The sequence below is a fragment of the Dromiciops gliroides genome, chromosome 4, assembly GCF_019393635.1.
Source record: "Dromiciops gliroides isolate mDroGli1 chromosome 4, mDroGli1.pri, whole genome shotgun sequence".
Taxonomy (NCBI): Eukaryota; Metazoa; Chordata; class Mammalia; order Microbiotheria; family Microbiotheriidae; genus Dromiciops; species Dromiciops gliroides.
In genome coordinates this window covers 201471590-201499302 of record NC_057864.1, presented here as the reverse complement: position 1 = coordinate 201499302, position 27713 = coordinate 201471590, and the positions used below count along the sequence as shown (strand labels likewise).

General features: G+C 42.8%; 1 protein-coding gene across 1 annotated transcript in view; it reads right to left on the bottom strand.

Annotated features, from left to right (window-relative positions):
* The window catches only part of SDK2 (sidekick cell adhesion molecule 2), a 462515-nt gene that overhangs the window by 69618 nt on the left and 365184 nt on the right, over positions 1 to 27713 (bottom strand). The window contains exons 25-33 of the mRNA XM_043963496.1: positions 26125 to 26362; positions 24837 to 24952; positions 23662 to 23851; positions 22543 to 22641; positions 19895 to 20089; positions 11863 to 12064; positions 8735 to 8838; positions 8030 to 8100; positions 2511 to 2646 (exon numbers count right to left, since the gene is read on the bottom strand). Of these exons, the coding sequence (XP_043819431.1) occupies positions 2511 to 2646; positions 8030 to 8100; positions 8735 to 8838; positions 11863 to 12064; positions 19895 to 20089; positions 22543 to 22641; positions 23662 to 23851; positions 24837 to 24952; positions 26125 to 26362 (1351 nt within the window). The remainder of the gene's footprint in view (positions 1 to 2510; positions 2647 to 8029; positions 8101 to 8734; positions 8839 to 11862; positions 12065 to 19894; positions 20090 to 22542; positions 22642 to 23661; positions 23852 to 24836; positions 24953 to 26124; positions 26363 to 27713) is intronic.

Below are 27713 nucleotides of genomic sequence, written 5' to 3'. Positions count from 1 at the left end.
TCCCCCCCCACTTTGTTTTTTTTTTTTTTTGGTGGGGCAATGAGGGCTAAGTGACTTGCCCAGGGTCACACAGCTAGTAAGTGTCAGAGGCTGGATTTGAACTCAGCTCCTCCTGAATCCAGGGCCAATGCTTTATCCACTGAGCCACCTAGCTGTCCCTCTATATCTATCTAAAATATCCTTCTATGTCTATTATATATCAATCTATCTATCTCTAATTATCTGTCCCCACCTGTCTTTCTATCTTTAATTAACTATATCTATCTCTAACATATCTGACTATTTTTCTATATCTATATTTATCTCTCTATCATCTCCGACTAATTTTTCTGTCTATAATTATCTCTATTTTATCTATCATCTATTTATCTTTCTATATATGTATATCTATCTAATTATCAATCTCTATTCTCTGTATCTCTGTCTAGTTATCTGTCTAGCTTTGATTATACTAATTATCTATGTCTTTTCTATTTTTCTATACCTATATCTATCAATCTCTAATCCTTCTTAATCTATCATCCCTAATTATCTTTCTATATTTGTCTAATAACCTCTCTAGTTTTCTGTCTCTTATCTATCAATATCTATCTAATTATCTTTCTATCTTTGTCTAATCATCTATATCTATCTCTTAACATCTCTAATTTTTCTAGATGTTTCTCTCATCTCTAATTATTTTTCTATATCTATGTCTGTGTATTGATCTCTAATTCTCTCTGTCTCTGTGTCTGTCTGTTTCTCTCTGTCATCTAAGTATATGTATCCTCCTCCCCTTGAATTACTCCTTTTGGTATGGAAGCAACCCTGTATTTTCTTTTCTTTTGGTGAGGCAATTGGGGTCAAGAGACTTGCCCAGGGTCACACAGCTAGTAAGTGTCAAGTGTCTGAGGCCGGCTTTGAACTCAGGTCCTCCTGAATCCAGGGCCAGTGCTCTATCCACTGTGCCATCTAACTGCCCCGCAACCCTGTATTTTCAAAGGCTAGGCAAGTTCTAACAAGTAAGAAAGGATTTGAGTGGGAGTCTGTAGATGGACTGTACATATAGGGACTAGCCTAGTTACGTTTAGAGAGGCTCATTACCAGTTTGGATCCAGGATGATGAATAATTTGGCTACAGGACTTCTGGAGGCCTCCTATGGAGTTGCAGAGTGGTTGTGATCAGCCTTGGTGGAGGGGGTACCCAAATCAGTGAAGTGACAGATTTGTTATTATGCCAACTCCTTGAGAGGAGAGATTATTTTGTTCTTTGTCTTTTTTGGGGGGGTGGGGGGTGGGGCAATGAGAGTTAAGTGACTTGCCCAGGGTCACACAGCTACTAAGTGTCAAGCGTCTGAGGCTGGAGTTGAACTCAGGTCCTCCTGAATCCAGGGCCTGTGCTTTATCCACTGTGCCACCTAGCTGTTCCCTGTTCTTTGCCTTTGTGTCTGTCCCTAGCACCTAGCACAGTACTTGACACATAGTAGGCACTTAAATGCTTGCTGATTGATTCTTTTTTTTTTTAAAGTTGTTTTTAGTAGTGTTTGATTCTTTGTGATCCCATTTAGGGTTTTCTTGGCAAAGATACTGGAGTGGTTGGCCATTTCCTTCTTCAGTTCATTTTACCGATGAGGAAACTGAGGCAAACAGGGTGAAGTGACTTGCCCAGGGTCACACAGTTAGTAAGTGTCTGAGGCTGGATTTTAACTTAGGAAGATGAGTCTTCCTGACTTTAGTCTTGGCATTCTATCCACTGTGCCACCTGGCTGCCCTTTGCTGACTGATTCTTCATGCATTAAGTTACACATGTGGGGTGTGTGTGTGTGTGTGTGTGTGTGTGTGTGTGTGTGTGATGCCCCCCTTTACTGGGATCAGGCCTTACAAGGACTTTGTAAACAGAGAGAATGATGGCTTAGACATGGTGATAGGCCATTCTTTTAAGGTAGGGCGTCTCATTTGCTAGACTGAATCCTACTGATTTTTTTTTTTTTAGTGAGGCAATTGGGGTTAAGTGACTTGCCCAGGGTCACACAGCAAGTAAGTGTCATGTGTCTGAGGCCGAATTTGAACTCAGGTCCTCCTGAATCCAGGGCTGGTGCTCTATCCACTGCACCACCTAGCTGCCCCGAATCCTACTGATTTTGGGTCCCTTTTCCCCAAATGTAGACAGTCAAGCTCTGGGGAGGGGCAGGGTGCACCTGGGTAGGCTGGTGATCATCTCAAGAACACAGGGCAAGCAAGAAGAAGGATGTCCCTGAGCTACTGATTCTAGAACAGAGGATGAAGGTGGAAAGAGGAAAGAAGCGACTGAAGGAGGTAGCTGAGAATGGAGTGGAGGGGGAAAAGGGGTTCAAGACTATCGGATGGCTGAAAGGTTGGCTTCAGGAACAGAGCTTGAGGATAGGATGCCAGGGACCACTGGGGCCCTATTAGTGTGGGGTAGGATCACCTCACACTTCCTCCCTTCTTCCCTCCTTCCTTCTCTCCTCCATTCCCTTCCCATCCCCCCTTTCCCAAGCCTCTGTACTCACAGGTGAGCTCAGCCCATTTGGTACTGGGATTATTGATATTTCGCATCGTGAAGCCCCGCAACCCTTCATATAGCAGCTCTCGATAACGGATCCGGAAGCCCAGCAGGATTCCATTGATTTTGTCTTCAGCTGGTGGCTGGAGATGGAGGGGACCCAAGGGGGAGATATTCTAGATCATATACTTGTGAAGGGGGGAGATATTCCAAATCACATACACGTAAAGATCCCATGTGATCTTCCTAAGCACAGGTCTGAATGTGTCACCCTCCCCTCGCCATAAACTCTAGTGGCTCCCGATGATGTACAGGAACAAACATTAAATCCTCTGTTTGACTTTTAAAGACCTTCATAACCTGGTCCCTTGCTGTCTTCCTGTTTTTCTCACACCTTGTTTTCCTCTAGGTACTCTGTAATCTGGGGATACTGGCCTCCTTGTGATTCCTCACAGGGGACACCCCCTCTCCCAATTTTGTATCTTCTCTGTCTGTCCCCCATGCTTAGACTTCCCTCCCTTGTCATCTCTGTCTTCTGGCTTCCCTTAGGTTTCAGCTAATATCCCACGGTCTACAAGAAAGCCTTTCTCCCTTAATGCTAGGGGCGCCTCTCTGAAATTACCTCCAATATACCCTATCTATGTCTTGTTTGTACATAGTCATTTTCATGTTGCCTCTCCCATTAGAAGGTGAGAGAGAGCTCCTTAGGGGTAGACTGTTTTTGTCTTTCTTGGTATCCCCAGCATGTAGCACAGTCAGTTCTGAATAAATACTTGTTTACTGACATATACTTACCTCACGCCATTCTCCATCATTTGTTTGTTCTTTCAAGTATACTTCTATACCCACTGGGTGTGCTGCTAAATATTTAACAACTGGGTGGTGGTGGTGGGGTGGGGGGAGGAAGTACTCAGAACACACACACACCACTTGCGTTATAAACATTTTCTCCCTCACTTTCTTAAGTTTAGACAATCAACAAAACAAAATTTGACCCCTGATTTCTGAGGTTTAAATGCTCATGCTGAAAATTGAATAATTGGCTGTCTTGATTGGTATAAGATGGTATAAGCTGGTTTCAGTCCAAGCCTCTTCTCTTGAAAGGTGACAGCTGGGACAGCTAGGTGGTGCAGTGGATAGAGCACTGGCCCTGGAGTCAGGAGGACCTTAGTTCAAACCTGAACTCAGATACTTACTAGCTGTATGACCCTGGGCAAGTCACTTAATCCCAATTTCTTCAAAAAAAGGGGGGGAACAGTAATCTGTTGTTGAAAATTATGGGGCAGGGGGAGAAGGAGAAAGCATAAGGAACACTGGACTTGAAAGAAGACTTGGTTTTGAATTTTGGTGTAAATACTGCTTAGTTGTGTGACTTTAGGTAATCACCCCCTCAAGCTTAGATTTCCTGATCTGCAAAATGGGCAACATAACCCTTGCATTATTTCAACTCAGAGTTGTTGGGATGAAAGTCTCTCGGTCAATAAGGATTTCCTAAGCACCTACTGCATGTCAGACACTATGCTAAGCATGTGCGATACCAAGAAACGCAAAAAACAAACAGCCTCTGCCTTTGATAAACTTTCATTCTTTTTTTTTTTTTTTTGGCAGAGCAATGAGGGTTTAAGTGACTTGCCCAGGGTCACACAGCTAGTGAGTGTCAAGTGTCAAACCTCTTCTTCTCTTGAAAGGTGACAGCTGGGATAGCTAGGTGGTACAGTGGATAGAGCAGTGGCCCTGGAGTCAGGAGGACCTGAGTTCAAATCTAAACTCAGATACACAATCTGGATTTGAACTCAGGTCCTCCTGACTCTAGGGCCGGTGCCTTATCCACTGTGCCACCTAGGTGCCCAAACTTTCATTCTAATAGGGAGACATCATGCAAGTAATTGGGTATACAGTGTAAAGGGGTGGGATAGTAAAGGGAAGACTATGACAGCTGGGAAGTTGTGGGGTCAGAAGAGGGGAGGCCGGGATTAGGCATGGACTCCTATAGCAAATGGGATTTGAGCTGAGTCTTGAATAAAGCCAGGGAAAGCTATAAACTGTAAAATGCCAAATAAATTTGAACTATGGTATACAGGTCTGTACTGTTATAATGTTTTAACAGTAGATTTATCTGAGCTATGAAAATAAAAATAATACAATTTTTAAAAGTCAATTCAACAAGTATTTATTAGGTGCTTGCTATGAGCCAGGCACTGTGCTAAAAAAAATTCTCACAAAGAGAGGCAAGCATGGTATTTGAGGGAGAAAGGACTTCTGATGCATGTGATGGCCTCAGAGCCTCAAAGACCCAAGTTCAAGTCTTTCCTTTGTGATATACTGGCTGTGTGACCCTGGGCAAGTCACTTAACTTCTTAACAAGCATTTATATAATAATATGAAATATAACATATATGGCAAAGGTAACATAATAAGCATCTATATAGTGCTTTGAGGTTTGAAAGCACTTTACAAATATTCTTTTGTTTTGTCCTCATAGCAACCCTGGGAGGCAGGTGATATTATTATCTCCATTTTATAGATGAGGAAAATGAGGCAGGCAGAGGTTTTAGTAACTTGCTCAGGGTCACACAGCTAGTAAATACCTGAGGCAGGATTTGAACTTAGGTTTTCCTGACTCCCAAGTTCAGCTCTCTATCACCTGTACCACCTAGCTGATGAGTCTAAAAGTTGAGGAGAAGGTATTGACCTGCACTGGGAGAAGAAGCTTCCTCATTTAGGACCCCCCCATAATATCAATAAAATTATAGGTTCAGTCACCATCCCTTCATATCTTTGACCTGTTCTTCCTAAGATCTCTGCGAGATAGGTAGGGTCAGGTATTTATTATTATTTTTATCTCCTATTTAATAAGGAGAGAAACTGAAGCCTAGAGAAAGATATAGCAAGTTAGTAATAGATCCAGAAACCTAATTCTTTGTACTAGATGCTGCTGCCTCTTCTTTATGCTTGGTGCTATCTGCCCTATGGCCATTGATCCATCATTCTAAACTTGTTGGACCACCTCTCTTTGTGGTTTCTGAGAGGCTATGACAGAGGTCTCCTGAATCTTCCAGAGCTAAGGAGCACATGTACACACAAGCATGTGGACACATATACACACACACACCTCTGTCTCTGTCTCTGTCTGTCTCTGCCTCTCTCTGTCTGTCTGTCTCTGTCTTTGTCCTCCTTTTCTCTGATCATGGCCCCAATCCATAGGGATTTTATGTGTAGCTCAGGGCTGTGAAGAGCCATCAGGCAGATGCCTTTAAAAAATGATACCAAATTTATGAAACCTGCTGAAATGGTTCTTGCTTTAATTAGCCCCTTAATTGCCTCTCAGCTTGCTGGTGGGGTTTTCATACTCTCTGTTATCCTACTGCTCTGGTTTTAAACTAGAGAAGAGAGGGCATTTATATTCAAAGGGCCTCAGATCTCAAAAATAAAACCCAAGAATTTAGATTAGATGCTATCCCCCCTTAGGTCAGGGGTCAGAGTGGGAACTTTTTCCATAGCTGGGATAGCTCATTGCAGAGCAATGAGGGTTAAGTGACTTGCCCAGGGTCACACAGCTAGTAAGTGTCACTGGAGGGTAAATCACCGCCTTTGCCTTTATCTCTCCCCCTACCTCCGGTCCCAGAACAGTGGAAACCGGGATCCCCTTATCTAGCCTTAAACCTTCTTTCCTCTCCCCCTCTTTGATCGACTGTTCCAGAGCCCACCCAGAATGCCTGGCTGCTGGGAAAAGCCGGTACCCTCCCACCTCGCTGTCCCTTCCTATGCTCTCCCCATCTCCCATGCTGTCCCAGAACCCATGCAGGACTCCAGGTGACAGCAAGGCAGGAAACATTGTTACCAACAAGGAGTTTCTCTCTACCTTTTTTCCCCCCTTTCCCCAGGTTGCCTGACTACTCATGGAATTTTCTATGAGATCGAAACCAACAACTCCATTCCTTCTGGTGGGATGGGAGAATGTCAGGCCTTGCCATGGGCTCTGCCTCTTTACTTTGCAGGCTTCTGGAGTTGCAATCTTAACTAGCTATATAAGCCAAGGACCTCTGGACTGTGCCACTTACCTCTCCGCTGAAGCCTTTGGATTGTAGGACCTTTCTGTCTGCCCTGGAGTCAGACTTTTTTTTGTCCTTTTATTTTATTTATTTATTTTTTTTAGTGAGGCAATTGGGGTTAAGTGACTTGCCCAGGGTCACACAGCTAGTAAGTGTCAAGTGTCTGAGGCTGGATTTGAACTCAGGTATTCCTGACTCCAGGGCCAGTGCTCTATCCACTGCGCCACCTAGCTGCCCCCTTTTATTTTTAATAATATTTTATTTCCCCCCAATTATATGTAAAGATAATTTTTAGCATTCATTTTTATAAGATTTTGAGTTCCCATTTTTCTCCTTCCCTCCCTTCTCTCTTCCTAAAATGGTAAGCAATTTGCTATAGGTTCTATATATGCAATCATGTAAAACATATTTCCATATTAGTCACAGTTATGAAAAAAAAAAGACCAAAAGGAACACACACACACACACACACACACACACACACACACACACACACACACACTAAAGTGAAAATAGCATGCTTTGATCTGCATTCAGACTCCATAGTTCTTTCTCCTGATGTGGACAGAATTTTCCATCATGAGTCCTTTGTAATTGTCTTGGATCATTGTATTGCTGAGAAGAGCTAAGTCTATCAGAGTTGAGCACAGACTTTCTTTATCTATCATCTCCTCCAATTAGAGTGAGAGTTCTTGAGTTTAATTAATTAATTGAGAACAGGAGTTCTCAATCGTTCTAGGTATTCCTAATGCTTGGCACACAGTAAGAACTTAATTAAATACTTTTTTCTTCATTCATTAATCAATCCAGGCTCCTATCTGCTGAGGAGCAGGGCAGACTAGGCCTGGGGTCCTATAAGGTAAAGCCCGTAGCACTGCTCCTTGGGCATCGAGGGCCAGTGTCAGAAACTCTTTCTAGGAGAGATTGGAGGATATGAGGAGAGGGCAAGGGAGGGGCTCAGGTCACTGACAGGAATCTGGTCCCCTGGCCCAAATCCTCTCAGGCTTATAGGGGATGGTGGGGGCAAGGGGGAGGGGAGGGTAATCCTCTATCCCTGCATCAGTGAGTGTGTGACTTAGTGGAGAATTGAAGAAAGGGAGGGGGACTGCTGAGGAAAAGAAACTAAAAAAAGACTTCAAGCACAGACCTGGGAAGGAAGGCATTTGTAAAGTAAGGGACACATATCTTTCCCCAGGTTTTATTGTTGGGAATCTCTTCACTTGCTGGTGGAATCCATGTGGGAGGACGTTGATGAGTCCCGCCCGTACCCTCAGTGCAATCCCTGTATGTGCTTGGGGAGAAGTTTCTCTGTCCCTGCCGTGGTTAATCTCTCTCCTTGGTGCCTTTTCCTTTTCTGTCTATAGTATTATGTACATTCCTCAAGGCTTTCCTAAAGGTCCCAGCATAGAACATAAGGCCATCTCTTTAGGAGATGGTTATCCCACCTCTCCTCCTCCTCCCAGGCCCTGCATACCTGCCAGGAGATCAGTACCGAAGTGGTGGTGTGTGGCGTAACGGAGAGGATGGTGGGAGCTTCTTCTGGGGCTAGAGAGTGAGAGAGAGAGAGGGAAAATGGTGACATCCAGGAGCTCAGTGCTGGGATGATGAGCCAGCCCGGTGATTTCTTGATGTTGGTAGACCAGTGTGAGTAACCCTTCAAGCTCCATGGGTGCTAGGGGCTGAAGAATGACCCCCTAGCTGGGGGAAAATGAGGTCAAGCCAACACCTTCAGAGAGGGAGAGAGGGATCTGCTGGGGACTACAAGGGAAGGACCAAGGACAGAGGACAACAGGCTCAGGGGCTTTAATGCCACCTAAACCCATGGGTTTAGGTGTTTCTGGCTCCCTTTGCCTTGTTCTTTAGGTCCATGGCAGTTTCTGAGTTGATGCTCTAAGTATCTAAGCCACATTCAGAAGCTGTGGCTTGGATTGCTTTGGAATGTAAGAAAAGGGCAAATACTTGGACCATAGACTAGATAGCATTTAAGTTGGTATCCTTGAGGTTTTCCCCGCTTCTTGTTCCCCCAAGCCTGTAGTCACATTAAGACGGGTCATTCTCCACAACAGAATGCCCCAGTCCAATCAGACACTGTCCTGCAGCTTTTCCCACCTCAGGGGCTGAGAGAGATGGAGCGGGGTAAGATCACATCATAGACTGGGGAGGAGAAAAGGGCACTGACCAGCCTGTAGCGTGGTGAGGGATTCTGATTCTTCACTGTATTCACTGTCCCCAATGTCATTGGTTGATTTGACTCGGAATTTGTAGGAGGTGAAGGGCTTGAGCCTGAGATGAAATAAAGAGATAATCTGATTAAATGAATGAATAATAGCCCAGGTTCTAACAGGACTTTTGTCCCCAGCCTCTGACCTGTTTGTTCTCATTTGTCCATCCTGAGCTGGTGAGAAGGGGCATGGGCATTCTCATTTCCAAATTACAAATGGGAAAACTAAATCCTGGAAAGGTTAATTGATTTGGTCAATATCCAGCAAGATAGGTGGCTATCTAATGTACCATACATAGTAATGCAACAAGGACACTTTTAATGTTATTAATTATAAATTCATACAGGATCACCGGATCATAGATTTAAAGCCAGAAAGGACCTATCTTAGAGGCCATTGAGTCTAACGCCCTCATTTTTTTTGGTGGGGCAATGAGGGTTAAGTGACCTGCCCAGGATAAGACAGCTAGTAAGTGTTAAGTGTCTGAGGCTGGAGTTGAACTCAGGTCTTTCTGAATCTAGGACCCTGTGCCACCTAGCTGCCCCCATTAAGATTTTTTCTTTTCTTTTCTTTTCTTTTCTTTTCTTTTCTTTTCTTTTCTTTTCTTTTCTTTTCTTTTCTTTTCTTTTCTTTTCTTTTCTTTTCTTTTCTTTTCTTTTCTTTTCTTTTCTTTTCTTTTCTGCAGAGCAATGAGGGTTAAGTGACTTGCCCAGGGTCACACAGCTAGTAAGTGTCAAGTGTCTGAGCCAAGACCCTCATTTTACAGATTAAAAAAAAATCCTGGGGCACAGAAAGGTTAAGTGACTTGCCAATGGTCACACAGCTAGTAAGCTTCAGAGGTAGAGTTTGAATGAAAAGTCTTCTTGCCTTCACATTCAGTGATTTAACCATTGCACAAAAGCTACATTGTTATTTTAAGATATTTTTATCGATGCCTTTTATTTTTTATTTTTGTTTAATTTTTTTTAGAACCAGATCATAGAATTTAATATCTCCTATGAGACAAAATGAGATCAGAGACAGACAGAAAAAACATAATATCAATTTTATATTTTGTTGTCTCAAGAAGAAAGAAATAACACATAATCATGTGTGGAGTCTTCCCTAAGAGAGAAACTCTATTGATGCCTTTTAGCTCAAAGTATTTGCTTTTTTCTTATATCCTAAAGAGAACCAGAGCCAAGAAACCCAAAGCAATCCAAGCAAGGGCTCCTGAATGCGTATGTGCTTAGAGCATCACATCTGTATATAATGCTAAGCTTTTAGCTTCACACCCATCATTTCTGGATATGACTGTTGCCCCTCTCCCTACTGAGTTTTCACTTGTAACAATGAAAAATAGTTAAGCAAAATTAAGTGACAAAGTCGGGGCAGCTAGGTGGCGCAGTGGATAGAGCACCGGCCCTGGAGTCAGGAGTACCTGAGTTCAAATCCGGCCTCAGACACTTAACACTTACTAGCTGTGTGACCCTAGGCAAGTCACTTAACCCCAATTGCCTCACTAAAAAAAAAAAAATCAAGTGACAAAGTGACCTTACTTCATGGTGTATATAACATTCCACAACCACAATCTCCCAACTCTCCTGAAAGGAGGGAGATGCTTCCTCATCTCTTTTTGGCCACCAAGGTTGATGGTTATAATTACATTAGGATGCACAAATGTTTCAGTCCAGAAAACTGTGCTTTCCATAGCATGTAGGTGGTAATTAAAGCACGTATTAAAACGAAGGTTCAAAGTCCCCTTTGGATAGTAACATGCAAGGGCCAACATTTTCAAATTCATTGAGAGGTGGAGGGGCTATAAGTTTCAAACCTGGCCTATTAAGTATAAATGCATTATCTCACCTCTGTTAACAACACACAGCAAATGAGGAGAGGGAAAAATGAGCACCAGAGACCACTGTCCCAAACTTCCAGGCCAGGGCTCGCACCTCACAGTAGCTTAATTTTCTGGCTTCCTTTAAGATCTAATTGTGAATGTGACTAATGCAGAAATATGTTTGATGTGATTGTACATATATAGCCTATATCAGATTGCTTTTTGTCTTGGGGAGGGGGTAGGGAAGGGAGGGAGGAAGAAAAATTTGGAACTAGAAAGCTTATGAAGACAAATGTTGAAAACTATATGTGTAACTGGAAAATAATAAAATACGTTTATGATTAAAAAAAAGACTAACCTGAAAAAAATCTAATTGTGAGCAGGAAGCTGCTGCAGATACGTTTATCCATTTCAAATTGCAAGCACATAGTGTGTGTATGTACGTGTGTGCGCACGTACACATGTGTGTGTGTGTGCACTCTCTATTTCTCTTTCTGTCTCTGTCTATCTCTTTCTGTTTCTGTCTCTCACTCACTCACTTTAGTACCAAGGAGAGTATCATCAAATTGCTGAGATCTGAGTTAGTTAGCTCTTCCCCAAATATTGCCATCCTCTCCCTGCATTCAAGAGACTTGAAAAGAGTCACATATCTTAAGAGTTAAAGTGTAGTACATCGCTCCAAGCTTCAATTTCTTTCTTTTTAATTTTAGAAAAAGAATGGTTGAAATTCTTGTTCATGTAAAGTGGAGAATAAAAATATAACCTACTCGAAATCAAATTACATTAAAGCCAGCAATCTGGAGTGTGGCTCAGTTTCCCTGTTAAAGATGAGGGGAAAAATGCTGTGGTTGCAGAGAATGGTTAATGAAAGACTGCAAAGCACCCCACTGATACTGTACTCTGGGCTCCAGAAATGTACAATAAAGAAGAAATTCTAATAAGGCACCATGGGAAGCTGGGTCGGAGCCAGGCAGGGAGGAGGTGCTGGTTAGAATAGAGGGAGGGGGACTCGGGCAGATGACTGAATGGGAAGGTGAAACTGAGTGTGTAACGGGGCCCCAGGCACTCATTACAAGAAGGTTGGGAGCTACTGAATGGAATAGAAGGTTGGGGTTTGGAGAATGGGGGTGGGTGGGGTTTCAGTCTGAAATTGTTTTGTGAATCCCTTTCTATGAACCAAATGAAATGTAAACAAATGCTCTGCTTGGGCAGGGTGGATCCCCAGGACTGAAGTAGGATCCCAGGGATAGGGGTGGGGAGTCTCACCTGTCCACAACAAATGAGGTGGCATTGTGGGTCACAGAGGAAGAGTGCAGGGCCCACTTGCCACTGGGGAGTTCCCGGGTCTGGATGGTGTAGTAGCGGACGGGGGAGAGGCCATCACTCCCAGGCTCCCAGGACAGCAGCACGCTCCGTGCCTTCACATTCTCCTGTTTTATTACAGGCTTGCTAGGAGGCTGTGGACGGTCTGTAAGGGGGGAGACATGAGGAAGGTCAAATTTCTCATGAATGATCCTAGACAACAGTAGGGCATTTGCCCTGTTGGCACCCTTCAGAGTAGAGAAAGGACAGTAATAGCCTGAGCTGATGGATTCTGCTTTTTGGACTGGTGTCCTGACAATGAGGGGGAAATCGATCAATGTGCATTTACTGAGTGTCTCTTATGGGTTAGGCAATGAGTGAAACTGTCCCTATCTTCAAGGAGTTTATGTTCTCATGGGGGAGATAAAAGTGTGTGTGTATAGGATCATGCAAAAAACAAAGAAAGCAAATACAAGGTAATACTGTGTGTACTTATGGAGGAAGGCTAATAGGTGGGGAGACCAGGAAAAGCCCATGCAGAAAGTAGAACTTGAGCTGAGTCTGGAAGGAAACCAGAGAACCCAAGAATTTGAAGGTGGGGAATGAATGCATTCTAGGCCCGTCTGCCTAGCAGTGCAAAGGAATGGAGGTGGGAGCTACATTAAGAGGGCCAATGGGGTTAGACTGCAGAGTGTGTAGAGGGAAGCAATTCACAGGAAAGGTAGGTTGGGGCCAATTTGTGGAGGACTTTGAATGTCAAACAAAGGAATTTATACTTGGTCTTAGAGGCAATAGGGAGCCACTGGAGTTTATACAGTAAGGGAGTATGTATGTGTAATATGGTCAAATATGTGCTTTAGGAAAACTATTTTGGTGGATTGTAGTGGGGAGAGACTTGAGGCAAGGAGACCAATTAGGAGGCTACTAAAATGGGCAACTAGGTGGCTTAGAGAATAGAGCACCAGGCTTGGAATCAGGAAGACCTGAGTTCAAATCTGGCTCCAGACACTAGCTGTGTGACCCTAGGCAAGTCACTTAACCCTGTTTAAATCTCAGTTTCCTCATCTGTAAAATGAGATGGAGAAGGAAATGGCAAGCTACTCTGGTATCTTTGCCAAGAAAAAAGCAACTGGAGTCACAAAGAGTCAGACGTGACTGAAACTTACTAGCCATGTGATCATGGGTAAGTCACTTAACCCTATTTACCTCAGTTCTTTATCTGTAAAATGAGTTGGAGAAGGAAATGACAACCACTCCAGGAGCCTTGCCAAGGAAACCCCAAATGTGGTCACAAAAAGTAAGACAAGACTGAAAAATGATTAAGCAACCACAAAATAGCCCATATAGGAGATGACAAGTTTCTAAACGAGGGTAGTGGCAAATTCCAAAGAAGTTGGTAGAGGCAGAAATTATAATATGTTTCAATGAATTAATATGCAGTAAGTGAGAGTAAGGAGTCTTCAGTTGTAAACCTAGGTGACTGGAAGGATGGACGTGCCCTTGACAGAAATGGGGAAGTTCAGAAGAGGGATGAGTTTTTGGAGAAAGAGAATGAATGATTTCCATTTTGGAATTTGAATTTGAGATGACTCTGGGACACCCATTTTAAAATGTCCAACAAGAAGTTAGTTGGTGATGTAGGCCTGGAGCTTAGAAGAGTTAGGACAAAATATATCCATCTGGGAATCATTTACTTAGAGAAGATCATTAAATTCATGGGAGCTGATGAGGTCTGAGCTGATAAGAGAGAAAGGGTAGGACAGAGTCTAGGGCTTACGCCCAGAGCTAGGGGGCATGCTATGGACGAAGAGCCAGCCAAGGAGGCTGAGAAGGAGTGGTCAAACAGGTGTGAGTGTGATGAAAACCCAGAGAGGAAAGAGTATCCAGGAGGAGAAGGGTGGTCAACAGTATCAAATGCTGCAGAAAGAGAGGATGAATAGGATGAGTGAAGAGAAAAGGCCAGTAGATTTGTCAATTAAGAGAGGAATAGTAACCTTGGGGAGAGCAGTTTCAGAGATACAATGGGAATCAGAGCTCCAGTTTTCAGATGGATGCACCATCTGAGCTTATTCAAAGGTACTGGACAAGACCCTGTGGGAGAGAGTTGGTAAACTCCCTAGGGAAAATTGGGAAATTGTTCCATTGTGCTGATTATCTGAAATGGGATACCTGTGGGAAGAAGGGAGGCAATACGTTGAATCTACAATAGGGGCTTCTACTTTCTCTCCTCTCACTCGCTCTCTTCTTAACCCTTTACAATCTGCCTTCTGACCATAACATTCCAACTGCCCTCTCCAAAGTTACTGATGACCGCTTGGTTGCCAAATCCAGTGGTCTTTCCTCAGTCCTCACTCTTCTTGACCTCTCTGCAGCTTTTGGCACTGGTGATCAGTCTCTCTTCCTTGATACTCTCTTCTCCCTAGGTTTTTGGGACACCACTTTCTCCTGGTTCTTCTCCTACTTTTCTGACCACTTCCTTTGCAGAGCCCTCATCTAGATCAGACCCTCTAGCCAGAGGTGACCCACGGGGTTCATGCCTGGCCCATCTCTTCTCCCTCTATACTACTTCTCTTGGTGATCTCATCAGCTTCCATGGAATTAGTTACTATCTCTGTTCATGATTCTTGGAGCTATGTATTCTGTCCTAACCTTTCTGCTGACCTCAATATTACATCTCCAACTGCCTTTCAGATACCTTAAACTAGATGTTCAGTAAATATCTTTTTTTTTTTTTTTTTTTTTTTTTTTTGCGGGGCAATGGGGGTTAAGTGACTTGCCCAGGGTCACAGAGCTAGTAAATGTCAAGTGTCTGAGGCTGGATTTGAACTCAGGTCCTCCTGATTCCAGGGCCGGTGCTTTATCCACTGCGCCACCTAGCCGCCCCAGTTTAGTAAATATCTTAAACTCAATATATCCAAAAAATGAACTCATTAACTTCCCCTCTAAACCAACTCTCCCCCACTCAACTTCTCTATTACTGTAGAGGGTAACACCATCCTCCCTGTTCTTTAGGCCTGCAACCTAGCTGTTATCCTTGACTGCTCACTATCTCTCCTCCCACCCATATCCAATCTGTTGCCAAGGCCTATCCATTTCACCTTTTCTACATCTCTCGAGTATACTCCCTTCTCTCTTCTGACATTGCTGCCACTCTAGTGGCCCTCATCACTTCATGCCTAGATGACTACAACTGCCTGCTGGTGGATCTACCTGCCTTAAGTCTTTCCCCACTTTAATCCATTCTCCAATGAGTCACCAAAGTGATTTTCTTAAAGCACAGGTTCAATTTTGTCCTTTCTGCTACTTCAGCTCTCCCAACTCAATTAACCCCAGTGGTTCCCTATAACCTTCAGAATCATATCCCAAATCCTGGCATTCAAAGTCCTTCAGAACCTAGTCTTTTCCTACCTTCCCAGTCTTCTTATGCCTTACTCCTCTCATCTGCTCATCAGTCTAGTGACATTGGCCTCTTTGATATTCCACGAATAACGTGAACAGTGTTCTATGAACCATCTCTTTTGGCTCTGGACATTTTCTCTGGTTGTCCCTCATGCCTGGGATGCTGTCCCTTCTCTTCTGCACCTCCTGGCTAACCTGGCTTCCTTTAAATCCCAACTAAAATCCCATCTTCTCCAGGAAGCTGTAACGATTGGAATAACGCCACCTGCTGGATACTAACTGTAGAAGAGTTCTGCCCATGAAGCGAAGGTCTTTGAGGGCAAGACCAGGAGTCTTGTCTTTGGTATCAGGAAGTGACGCGGACTAGTGGGAGGAGGAAGGAAGAGACTGGCGCTCAGGCTCGCGCTTTTCTCTTTCCTGTGGACTCTGGCGGAGAAGGGAGCTAGAAATGTGCTCTCCCTTTAATAGATAGGAATCTAGGCCTTTTTCTCTCTCTTTACCAAATTCTTATTCTCCTTAATAAATGCTTAAAAGTCTAACTCTTGCTAAAGCTTACAATTTATTGGCGACCACTCATTAGATATTTTAGACAGTTTAGCTAGAATTTTAACCCTTAAACAGATGGCTGACCACGAAGAGGAAAGCTAAACCTCAGTCTTCTGATCTTCTGGTTGGGTAAGAAATTTCCCCTCCCTATCCCTTTAACTGCTAAGTACTGGCGTACTGGCTGTGTTTTCCCTTTAAATTTTTTCAAATGGACCTTTTAAACTCCCTAATTATCCTATTTTTGATTTTAGTCTGTTTAACCAGACAAATGGGAGATAAGATCATGTTAATGCCTTGTTTTTGTGGATTTTCTATTTTTCTTTTTATTTTTGTTAAAAGAGCCAGCAACTTACTCACACAAGGAAATATCTCTCCCTCTCCCAACCATGCTTTTTCAGAGAAACCTGAAGAGATTCCTGCAGCTTTTCCCAGTTCTAACACTAATTGTTGCTCTAATTTTGCATGCCTGGAGGCAATGACCCACCCTCTAGAAGTTTTTAATCCCCTAGCACCTGGAGGCAAAGTGGGGGAAGAGGAATCCAGGCCTGAGTTCAAAATCAAGTCTGATTCAAATTGCTCTGGTCCCTCCCCTCCTCTCCAGACCCCACCCTCTACTCCTCCCATGGCCAAGCCCATTGCTTCCCCTGCCCGGGAAGTCCAAAGATCTAATGCGCATGCTCAACTTTCTCTAACTACATTTGCAGCTTCAGGCTCAGCCCTTCCCCAGCCTGGCTGTGCTTCTGAGACAACCTTAGAAAACCCTTTAAATTCCAGATATGCTCGTTTTGTTCATAATTTTGCTAACCTGCTTTTGTCTTTAATTAGTAATCTTATAAAGCATTTGTATGGTGAAAAGACTGACAGACAATATAGAGGGGTTAAAGAAGAAAAACTTAAGCTGAATAAGAATGACAATCATCACCATAGTTCAAGACTCCGCTTCTTTTGCCATGGAAGTATATATATTTTACAGAAATGTAGAAGTAAGCAGCAAGGTATTGATATGAGTATTGGGGATTTTAGATACCGGAATCAAAAGTGTTCTGAATTCACTCAGAGTAATAGTATCAGTTCAGAGGTTACATAGGATTTCTATGCTATTATATATACATTTTGAAATTAATGGTATGGGTTTATTTTCATAGAGATTTTCATGCTTTTGAGATTGTGTCTTATACTTAGTTTCTAAAACAAGGAGAATATTTGTAAAAGCTTTTTATAGTCATGTGATCAAGTTTATATTTTATAATACTCTTATTAATATTAAGTTCATATTCATTTAGATTTCCTTAGTTTGAATTTCATTGTCTTTTATTGTTCCATGTGTATTTTCTTCTATTCATTTGTCTATCTAATTTTTAAACATTGCAAGATGGTTTTGATTTTATTATACAATGTTAATTCTAGGAGTATTGTGCTCCCATATTCTGAGTTGTTTGTTTTTGTTATTTTTTCTCAACTGATTATTTGATCAAACTCTTTAAAGCATTTCCCTGGCAAATTGTTTGCCATGGCAAGTGTAAATTGATTCTAGAAGTATTATTTTTGATAAGCATATTCCCAAAAAAAAAAAAAAAAGAGGGGAACATTTGTAAAAGTTTTCTTTTTTCAAAAAAAAAAGTTCTTTGAGATTCTGTTGTGCTTTAACTTGTATTTAAGTATGTTCTGATTTTTCACAAAAGTAATTGTATACTAAGTAAAAAAAAAGGGGGTATTATTTGAAATTGTTGCATAATTATATATTGTGTTCTGAGTCAAGATGTATTCACATTTTTTGCAATCATTTATTATCCTCAATTTTTAAATCCATATGAGACTTGGATTATGGGAACTTATCATTTAAGACATTAATTGCCTTTATTCTGAGTTATCAGATGCCAGTTGGCCAAGATGCCATCCAATCACAAGAGGAATACATGCAAGAGCAGACACTGAACTGTCACATGAGGGGAGACATGCATGAAGTCAAGGTATGGCCGAGGGAACGGCTTTTGACAAATGTTGAGGTTGGATTCTCTTGGTTTAATATTTTATTTTATTTTTCCCCACAATATTGTACAGATGGCTGGAAGTATTCATCCCACCCATCTCACTTCTACACCTGGCTTCCATGCTCCCTCCTATATGCCTGATGCCATGGACATCTCAGTCCCATGCATCTGATTAAGTCTGACTCAGTTTCTTCCAATATGTTCGGTGGCATGGACATATATTCCATCCACCTATTTTAAGCCTGGCATACTGTATGGGCAGAACATATTGCTCAAGTGTGGGAATGCTCATATCCCATCATTTCTCTGTTCTTTTATGGTAACCCCCATAATTATCTCAGGTGTCATGATAAATACAGTGTTGAATTTGGCCTTGACACCTGTTACCAATTATATTAGATTTTTTAATTTCTCATAATGGCATGAGGATAATTAGGCAGATGATGCAAAAAGTGATGAAACAAAGATAAAAAATTATTTTTAATAATTAATATCGCAGCAATTGTCTTCTCAATTACCCTCCATAAGGGGGGGACTATAGTAATATTATAATTTTAAAGAATGGTTCAATTTTTGTTTTATTATATGTTTCATGTGTAACAACTAAGATTCTGAATTCCCTTAGACATGTTTTTGAGAACTTTCATTGTTTGATTTGATTATTGACAAAGCTATTTTAGGGTTGTGTTAAGCTCAATTTTGTAGGAAATTTTCCTGGCTGATTACCAGCATCCACACATCAACCCCTGAAGAGACTTTCATTCCACGACTACACCTAGAGGACATCTGAGAAAAGACTTTCAGAGACTTTAAATGAACAGTTTTGATTTGTTGTTTTTGTTGTTTTTTTTTCTCTTTCTGTTATAATATACACCATCTGTAACATGTATTCTCTGTAGAGGCCCTCCCTTTGCAAGACTAATGTCAAAGCGTCGGTTCATGAGGAAAAAAAAAAATCGCCCCTCTGGACAAAACTTTCCTCTCTTCCTTTTCTATATTGTTGTTCACATATTATTAGTTATCAATAGTTATTATATTCTTTTTACTGTTCCGTCAAGGAAACATTTTGTTTCTTGAGGAACAACAGGGGGGACTGTAACGATTGGAATAACGCCACCTGCTGGATACTAACTGTAGAAGAGTTCTGCCCATGAAGCGAAGGTCTTTGAGGGCAAGACCAGGAGTCTTGTCTTTGGTATCAGGAAGTGACGCGGACTAGTGGGAGGAGGAAGGAAGAGACTGGCGCTCAGGCTCGCGCTTTTCTCTTTCCTGTGGACTCTGGCGGAGAAGGGAGCTAGAAATGTGCTCTCCCTTTAATAGATAGGAATCTAGGCCTTTTTCTCTCTCTTTACCAAATTCTTATTCTCCTTAATAAATGCTTAAAAGTCTAACTCTTGCTAAAGCTTATAATTTATTGGCGACCACTCATTAGATATTTTAGACAGTTTAGCTAGAATTTTAACCCTTAACAAAGCCTTTCCCAACTCCTCTTTTTTTTTGTGTGTGTGAGGCAATTGGGGTCAAGTGACTTGCCCAAGGTCACACAGCTAGTCATTGTTAAGTGTCTGAGGCGGATTTGAACTCAGATCCTCCTGAATCCAGGGCCGGGGCTCTATCCACTGCGCCACCTAGCTGCCCCTCCAACTCCTCTTCATTCTAGTCCCTTCCCTCTCTCAATTATTTTATCCTGTATGTGTCTTGTTTGTACCTATTTATTTTCTTCTTGTCTCCCTCATTAGATTGTGAGCTTCCTGAGTATAGGCATGGTCTTTTGCCTCTTTTTGTATTCCGCCCCCAGCACTTAGCATGCAGTGCTTGGAACATAGTAGGTGCTTAATAAATGTTTATTAACTATTGAGTCTCACCTGGGCTCTTTGGGGTAATTTATTGGCTGTTGACTTTAATTTCAGACTCTGGCTTTGATCTGGACTCTTTCTCAGAGCCTCTGGGGGTTATCAGGCTAGTATCCCTTATCCCACCCAAGGGAAAGATCCACAGGACTTTGGGATCTCAATTCTCATTATCATCTCAATCTTTCCCAACCATCCCTGGGCAGTTACCTCTCTTCTCTGTGGTCACCACAAGTGCTTCAGCTGCCTCCCCCCAGCCCTTACGAGTCTGGGCCATGATACGGAATAGATAGATAGATTCAGGCTTGAGACCGGTGGCGGTATATTGACGGGCACTGGGGGTTAGCACCTCCACCGAGGCAGTGTTGGCTGTAGTAGTGTTGAGTCTGTGGGTAATCTGGTAAGCTGTGGAGAAGCAGGATAACACTGGAAAGCAGGATAGACTCTCTCCCCCCATACCCTTCAGTTCACCCAACCCTTTCCTACGGGCAGAGAGGACCCTACCTCACATCTTTGAGTTAGGGCTCGTTCTACTGACAATTTCAGCAGTTTACTCACATAATACATTCTAAGTGATTCTTTTCTGAACAAGTGATACTGGACTAGGTGAGGAATGACTTGGCATTTGTGACTGGGAATCGGCAACATGACAATTGGTAAAAAACTCCAACTCCTGGGACAGGACACTAGGGGGCATTGTATGCAAAGAAGACAGCTCATCCTTTCAGTTTTTAATGGCATCATTGGCATTCTACAGAAAATGAGTGCGTAAATAAATATGAAACATACAAATATATATTTATGTATGCTTATATTTTGGACTAGCACTGTGATTTCATTGGTCTAGGGATTTTCTCTAGGGGAAAAAAAAATCTATCAATGCATATAGCCATCTTTGCAACTTTTATTCTTAGAGATTTTCTTAAGAGGTAGCATGGTTTAGGGAGCTCACCTCAACTCAGGAAAACCAGGGTTCAAGTCAGCCATATTGGCTATTCGACCCTAGGCAAGTCATTTAACCTGTCTGCCTCAGTACCCAAGGCAACTCTTTAAGACAGTGACAGGGGAATCTTAAGAGTTCCTTACAAAGATATAATCACAAGTTCAGCAGGGCACACCCACCCATCCCCCACCCCCCACCCACACAGATACACCCTCCCACCCCCCCCCCCTCCGAGTTGCATTGAGTGAGTCATTCACTATTTCCTAATTTTCCTCATAACGACAAGTATATAATTCACAGAAAGGTTGGCCAGAGTGGCAGGTACAATTTGTGGCTGCTGCAAAATGAATAGATCTTTATAATAATATTAACAATGCTAATAAAACCCTCAAATTGATACAGTGCTTTAAGGCGTACAAAGACCTTTTATCATAATAGCATCACATGATCTTTTTCTCTAGTACATTTTCTAACAAATTGCTATAACCATTCAGGGAAATTAGATGCAAACCCTTGGTTTCAAGGCGTTTATAGTTTAGAAACACATATTTATGGTATAGAGACAGACATGCAAATAGATATGTAGAGGTCAGGAATTATATGGGTGCCTATGTCCACCATCATTTCTTTCTCCTCATCTTCTGTTTATCTATCCATCTATCTCATATGTATGTATATGTACTATATGTGTATATATATGTATACACATACATACATACATATATATGCATACACAATACACATATACATATATACACATATACATATACATATACACATATACATATACATATATATATATATATCCATCAGCTAGATGGCTCACTGGTTAGAGCGCCGGGCCTGGAGTCAGCAAGACTCATCTTCCTGAGTTCAAATTTAGCCTCAGACACTTACCAGATGGGGGACCCTGGGCAAGTCACTCAACCCTATTTGCCTCAGTTCCTCATCTGTAAAATGAGCTGGAGAAGGAAATGGCAAACCACACCAGTATCTCTTGCCAAGAAAACCCCAAATGAGGTCATGAAGAGTTGGATATGACTGAAAAATGACTGAACAAATATATACACATATAAACTATATGTATATATGTATGTGTATATCTATATCTATATTTAATGCCCAAAGATGGCATAAAATAAAAACTGGGAGAGGTACGATTGTAGTGTGGCCTTTAACCAGAAAGGATTTTCTGTTGGGGTGGTGCTCAAAATGGAGAGAAAGGCTTTTCTTCTTTGATTAGAAAAGAGAGAGTGGTCTGGTCTACCAATGCCAGTGCTCTTAGGGAAAACTGAGAACAGGGACTTCTTTCTGGACCACCAAAGGTCTCTGCTTTTTCTTTACCATCTTCTTGGCTTGGGCTCAAGAAAAGTAGACCAGGAGATGTGTTGCTCTGTATTCCCCTGTAGGATACAGCAAAGCAATGTTTCTCCCATCATTGCAGAAGGAGAAAGCTGCATATTTCTTGAGATCCCTTCCTCTTCATTTTGTTGTTGAGACATTTCAGTCATGTCTGACTCTTCATGACCTCATTTGGATTTTTTTTTTTTTTTTTGGCAAAGATACTGCAGTGGTTTGCCATTTCCTTTTCCAGCTCATTTGAGAAGTGACAAAACTGAGGCAAACAGGGTTAAGTGACTTGCCCAGGGTCACACATCTAATAAGTGTCTGAGGCTGGAATTGAACTCAGGAAGATGAAATGAGTCTTCCTGATTCTGAGTCCAGTATTTTATTCACTGTGCTGCCTAGGTGCCCCTTTATTTTCTTGTGCTTAATCCACATTACCTAAAGTTTCTTTCCAACAATTATGGTCCTCACTGTCTGTAGACAATCTCAGTCTCACCTTTCTTTGACTTAGAAACCTTTGAAAACGGAAAATCTTCCTATTTCTACAAGGGAAAGGGTTGAGGCTTACCTAATATAATGCCATTAGGGGCAGCTGGAGGCTGCCAAATCAGTCGGACCGATGTGGGTCTCACTTCTGGGAAGAGAATGCCCATGGGAGGTCCTGGTACTAGAATGGGAAACAGGAAGGTCATAGTGAGATCCCTCACACGACTCTGAGTTTGAGTTGAACTCCAGTTGCATGTATTTCACTTAGGGGGTGGGAAGGTCAGTGGGAAAGGGATACAAGCAGGAATGATATGTGCTGGAGTCCATGTTTGGGGAACCTCTTAGACTGTGTTGGGGTCAGTCAGTGCTATTGTTGCTTATCCTACATTCTTGAAGAGGAACAATGACATCACAAGGGTGATGTCTTGACTTGCTCCCACTGGGTCTGCTGGGTTTTTTTTAAAGACCTAGAAGGATCTGAAATGCAGGAAAGAGAATCTATTGAAAGAAATCCTTCCTCTTCTTCCTCCTCACATCCTTGTCCTTTATTGATGCTTCACTTGGAGATTTGCCCCAGCTTGAAATGGAAACAAAATTGGGTAGGAAGCTGGTATTCAAAGAACCTTTGGCAACCTGCCCTAGAGTGAGTAGGAAACTAAAGCAGAGACTGAGAAATTCTCCAGCTGCTGCCCCTTAGCAAGTCACAATCTCGGATTTTAGTGGCATCTCCTGCCCCCTAGAGGCAGTATGGAGTTGTGCAGAGAGAGCTGACCTCTGAGGCAGGAAGCCCTGGGTTCAAGTACCATCTCTGGCAGTACTGGCAGTCACACACTGTGCCCCTGGGCAAATCACTCAACCTCTTAGTTCTCTAGGAAACTCTTTAAAAGTCCTGAACTGCAGTTCCCTGCCAGGAGGGAACTTCTTCACCTAAGAGTTTCCTATACCAGTGAAAGCACAAGCCTAGTCCCCACCCTACTAATGCCCTTCATGAATCGCAGCAGGTAAATATTTCAGTCCCTGCAGGAGGACCTTTTTTCTCACAGCTGCATTCCCTCCAGGAAAAGCAATTTTGTTTTATTTTCAAGCTGGGGCAAATCTCCAGGGTCAGGCATCAATAAAGGGCAAGGGGCTGAGGAAGAATAATCTAAAATGGGATATGAGGTGAGTCTCAGTTCCCAGAGTCCCTCAGCTGTGTACTCACCATCATCCAGAGTCCTCTCCAGGATAGGTGGGGAGCTTGGAGTGCCATCCCCAATGCGGGTGAAGGCTAGTACCTGGATCTCATAGAGCACATAGCGGCCCAAGCCAGTGAGCTGGGCACTGAGAGATGAGTTTCCTTCCACGAGCCAGAACTGAGGCTGGGTGTCAGAATCCTTCTCTTTATATACCACCTGACCAGACAGAAGGACAGGCAGTGTGAGGGCCCCAGGGCTGCAGGAGCCAGGATCTAGCCAGTGAATCTCAACCCCCAGGGCTTGGGTCAGGAATAGGGTACAGAAAGTGGTGGCTTTCGCATGGTGTGGGGCATGGTTCTCTAGGGAACTAAGTATTATGTTGGGGTTGGCAGGGACCAAAGAATGAAGACTTTAGGGTATTTAAAACCTCTTAAGCCCAGTATAGGGGAGAAATTCTCCTCTTACAACTAGATCCAGAGAAGGGTGGTAACTGGCTAGAGGTAAGAGAGCCTATCAGTGGCAGAGATGAGAATGAGACTCAGGACTCCCAACCTACTGCTCTGTTTTGGGGGCATCGGAACTTTTTTCTTTTTTAAAAATACTTCCATCTGTATTCAAATACCATCAGTTCTTTCTCTGTAGATGGACTCTATTTTTTTATAGGACCTTCAGAGTTATCTTGGATCATTGCATTGCTGAAAATAACTAAGTCATTCGCAGCAGATCATCTTACAATATTACTGTTATTTTGTATACAGTACATTTCACTTTGCATCAGTCCATGTAAATCTTTCCAGGTTTTTCTGATAGCATCCTGCTCACCTTTTTTTAATAGTAAACTACATTTATATAATACTTTAAAGGGAGATTTCCTTACAAAACACCCATGAGGTTGATTATTGTGACAACAATAATAGCTAACATTTATATAGTACCTTATACCTGACAAAGAATTTTCTTCACAATAGCCCAGCAAAGTAAGTACCACCACCACCATCATCATCACATTGGAACTTTTTTTCAACCTGGGTGCAAGGTTCCTTTTGCCTGCACCCCCCCACTCCCCGTCCCCCAATCCTCTTTCTCTAAGCAATGAGAGAGCCCAGGACCGGAGATCCCAAGGAAAAGGATAGTGCATAACAGTGACACTGTGGGTGTTGAGACTCCTGACTCCCTCCTTTTCTCTCATCCTGGAACTCACCTTATAGCCCAGTACCAGCCCATTTCGGTCAGCCTCTGGGATTTCATTCCAGCGTACTAGCATGCTGCTTGAGGTGGTAGCCAGTGCAGAAACATTGGTGGGACCTGAGGAGGGAACTGTGGGAGTGGAGACAGCAGAAGAGAGCAATTGAGGACTGAAATTCTTCTCAGTTTTGATGTGAAGCATAGAAGGGAGTCACAAAGAGAGGGGGGGAAATACAGTCTACCTTCTGTACCCCCTACTAATGAAAGAGAGGAGAGGCAGAGGTAATTCCCCAATGGCAGATAATTTCCACACTAACTTCTAATTGCTTCAGAACACATTACATGCCTTTCCCACTAGAGATCTATCTCCCTAATTATATTTTGGTTACTATTAAAAGGAGACTGCATGTGTGGAGAACATAACAACTGATAGTGGGAGGGGGAGACCCAGGCACTTGCTGGGTGGCCTGGGGAGGTGAGCCTGGGATCAATAATTTGCCATGGCAAATCTATAAAGTGGATAATTCATGTGTGAAACACAGACAACTGGCTGTGACCTGGAGGGACGTGAGGTCCTAGCAGTTGGTTAACAGTTAGACAGCTGCAAGGTGGGGAGAGAGAAGGTAGACCTAACCTCATTCTTGTATTTTCTATAGTAACCTTCCATTCCATTCTCCAGTCTTAATCTCTCCCAGAGCCCTTCTGGAAAGATAGACATCTTTAATGCCCTGGTCAAGGCTGTGGCCATAGAGGCAGAGTCGGACCAGATTAAAACTTTTTTTTTTTCAATGAGCAAACAATGATTTTCTCTTTTCTACCTCACTCCCACCGAAGGAAAACAAACCCCTTGTAACAAATATGCAGGCAAACAAAACAAATTCCCATATTGGCCAGGTCCAAAAATGTACATTTTGTTCTGGAGAAGTGGAGTTGGTCCCTTTTATTTCCCTTTTTGGTCATGAGGCAGGTAGCAAGCTTCATGGCACTAGCTTTGTCTGGATCAGCCCTCCTTGCCTGAAAGGAACAGGGGATCTAATTTGGGGCGGGGTGCAGGCAAGGACTAGGAAACTGTGGAAAGAGAGCAGGTGCTCTGAAGAATATCATTCCATTTGATTGAGAAGTGACACATAAACTGAATACAAATGAACATTTTTGGTCCCTCTGCCCCTGCCCTTTATAACAGCTCAGATAACACTCTGTACTGGGATAGCCCTTAGCTGCATCTACATGCATACTCAAAGAATTCCAAAGGGTGATGTTAGGAGGTATCAGGATGGGGTAAGGGTATGGGGCAGGGGAAGTACCTGACTCCCTGGTCCTGCCCACAACGATCTGGCTCCAAGGCCCAGTTCCAATGGCATTGAAGGCCTGGACTTGTACTCGGTATTCAGTCCACTCTTCTAGGTCCTCTATGGTGTACTCTCGCTCAATCCGGTCATGGACCACGTGGCTCAGGGTCTTGCCATGCCCGTCGGATCGGGTGTACTTGATCTTGTAGCCCACTGACTCTGGGTTCCCATTGTACTCCATTTCTGGGAGAGGCTGTAGCAAAGTGGGAGAGATGGAGCAGAGAGACTGGAATATACAAATGGCTTTCCCCCTGTCCACTATGTCCCATCCCTCCCTATCTTGAAGTTGCCATCTTTAAGAGCCTGTTTTATCCAGGAGAGCTTTATGACTAATACAGCCCATTTTCCAGACTGAGAAAAGGAGGCCAGATGTTCCCTCCTTGCCATTTTAGTAATACTGTAAATTGATAGTAGTATTTCTATTGACCACATGTGCTTCATCTATTAGACCTTGAGGTCATAGACAGTATCTGTTCTCTATTATGTATCCAATACATTGTTAGGTACCCTGTAGTTGCTCATTAAGTCTTTTTTTTTTTTTTTGGGTGAGGCAATTGGGGTTAAGTGACTTGCCCAGGGTCACACAGCTAGTAAATGTCAAGTGTCTGAGGCCGGATTTGAACTGAGGTCCTCCTGAATCCAGGGCTGGTGCTTTATCCACTGCACCATCTAGCTGCCCCAAGTCTTTTTGTTTTTGTTTTTGTTAGGCAATGAGGGTTAAGTGACTTGCCCAAGGTCATACAGCTAGTTAGTGTCAAGTGTCTGAAGCTGGATTTGAACTCAGGTACTCCTGAATCCAGGACCAGTGCTCTATCCACTGTGCCACCTAGCTGCCCCTGCTCATTAAGTCTTGATGACAGGTGAACTGATTAGTAAAACCATTGTAGGGCCAGGTGTAATCATCTCTGTCCCCACCCAACTTCCCACCAAGTCTCCCTCAATCTGCCAGTAAATCATTAGAAATGTTTTAATTACAGTAATGTAGAAAGCCAGGTAGTATAGTGGATAGAGTGTTGAACCTAGAGTCAGAAAGACCTGAGTTCAAATTTGGTCTCGGACACTCACTAGCTGTGTGATTCCAGGCAAGTGACTTAACCTTTGGCTGCCTCCGTTTCTTCATATGTAAAATGGGGATAGTTATAGTACCTACTTCTCAAGGATAATGCGAGGATTGAATGAGATAATATTTGTAAAGGGCTTTACAAAAGTACTAGCTATTACACACCGATGATGATGTAGCTTCAGCTAAAAACTAGTCATCAGAGAAGCTGACGGAAGAAGTAAGGAGACCTAGTCCTCATTATTAGGACTATTTCTGTCTAAACTCAATTCCTCTAAAGGTAGTTCAAGCCCCCATCCTCCTGGTTAGATTCACAATGTTGGAGTCATCCTTGATTCTTCCCCCAAGCTCAACCCATCGCTCCCATATCCAATCAATTGTTAAGTTTTGTAGGCTCTCCCTCCACAATATTGTGTCCAATCCCTTCTTGCTACTCACATGGACTCTACCTTGTTCAGGCCCTCAACCCTTGTTAGCTGGCATA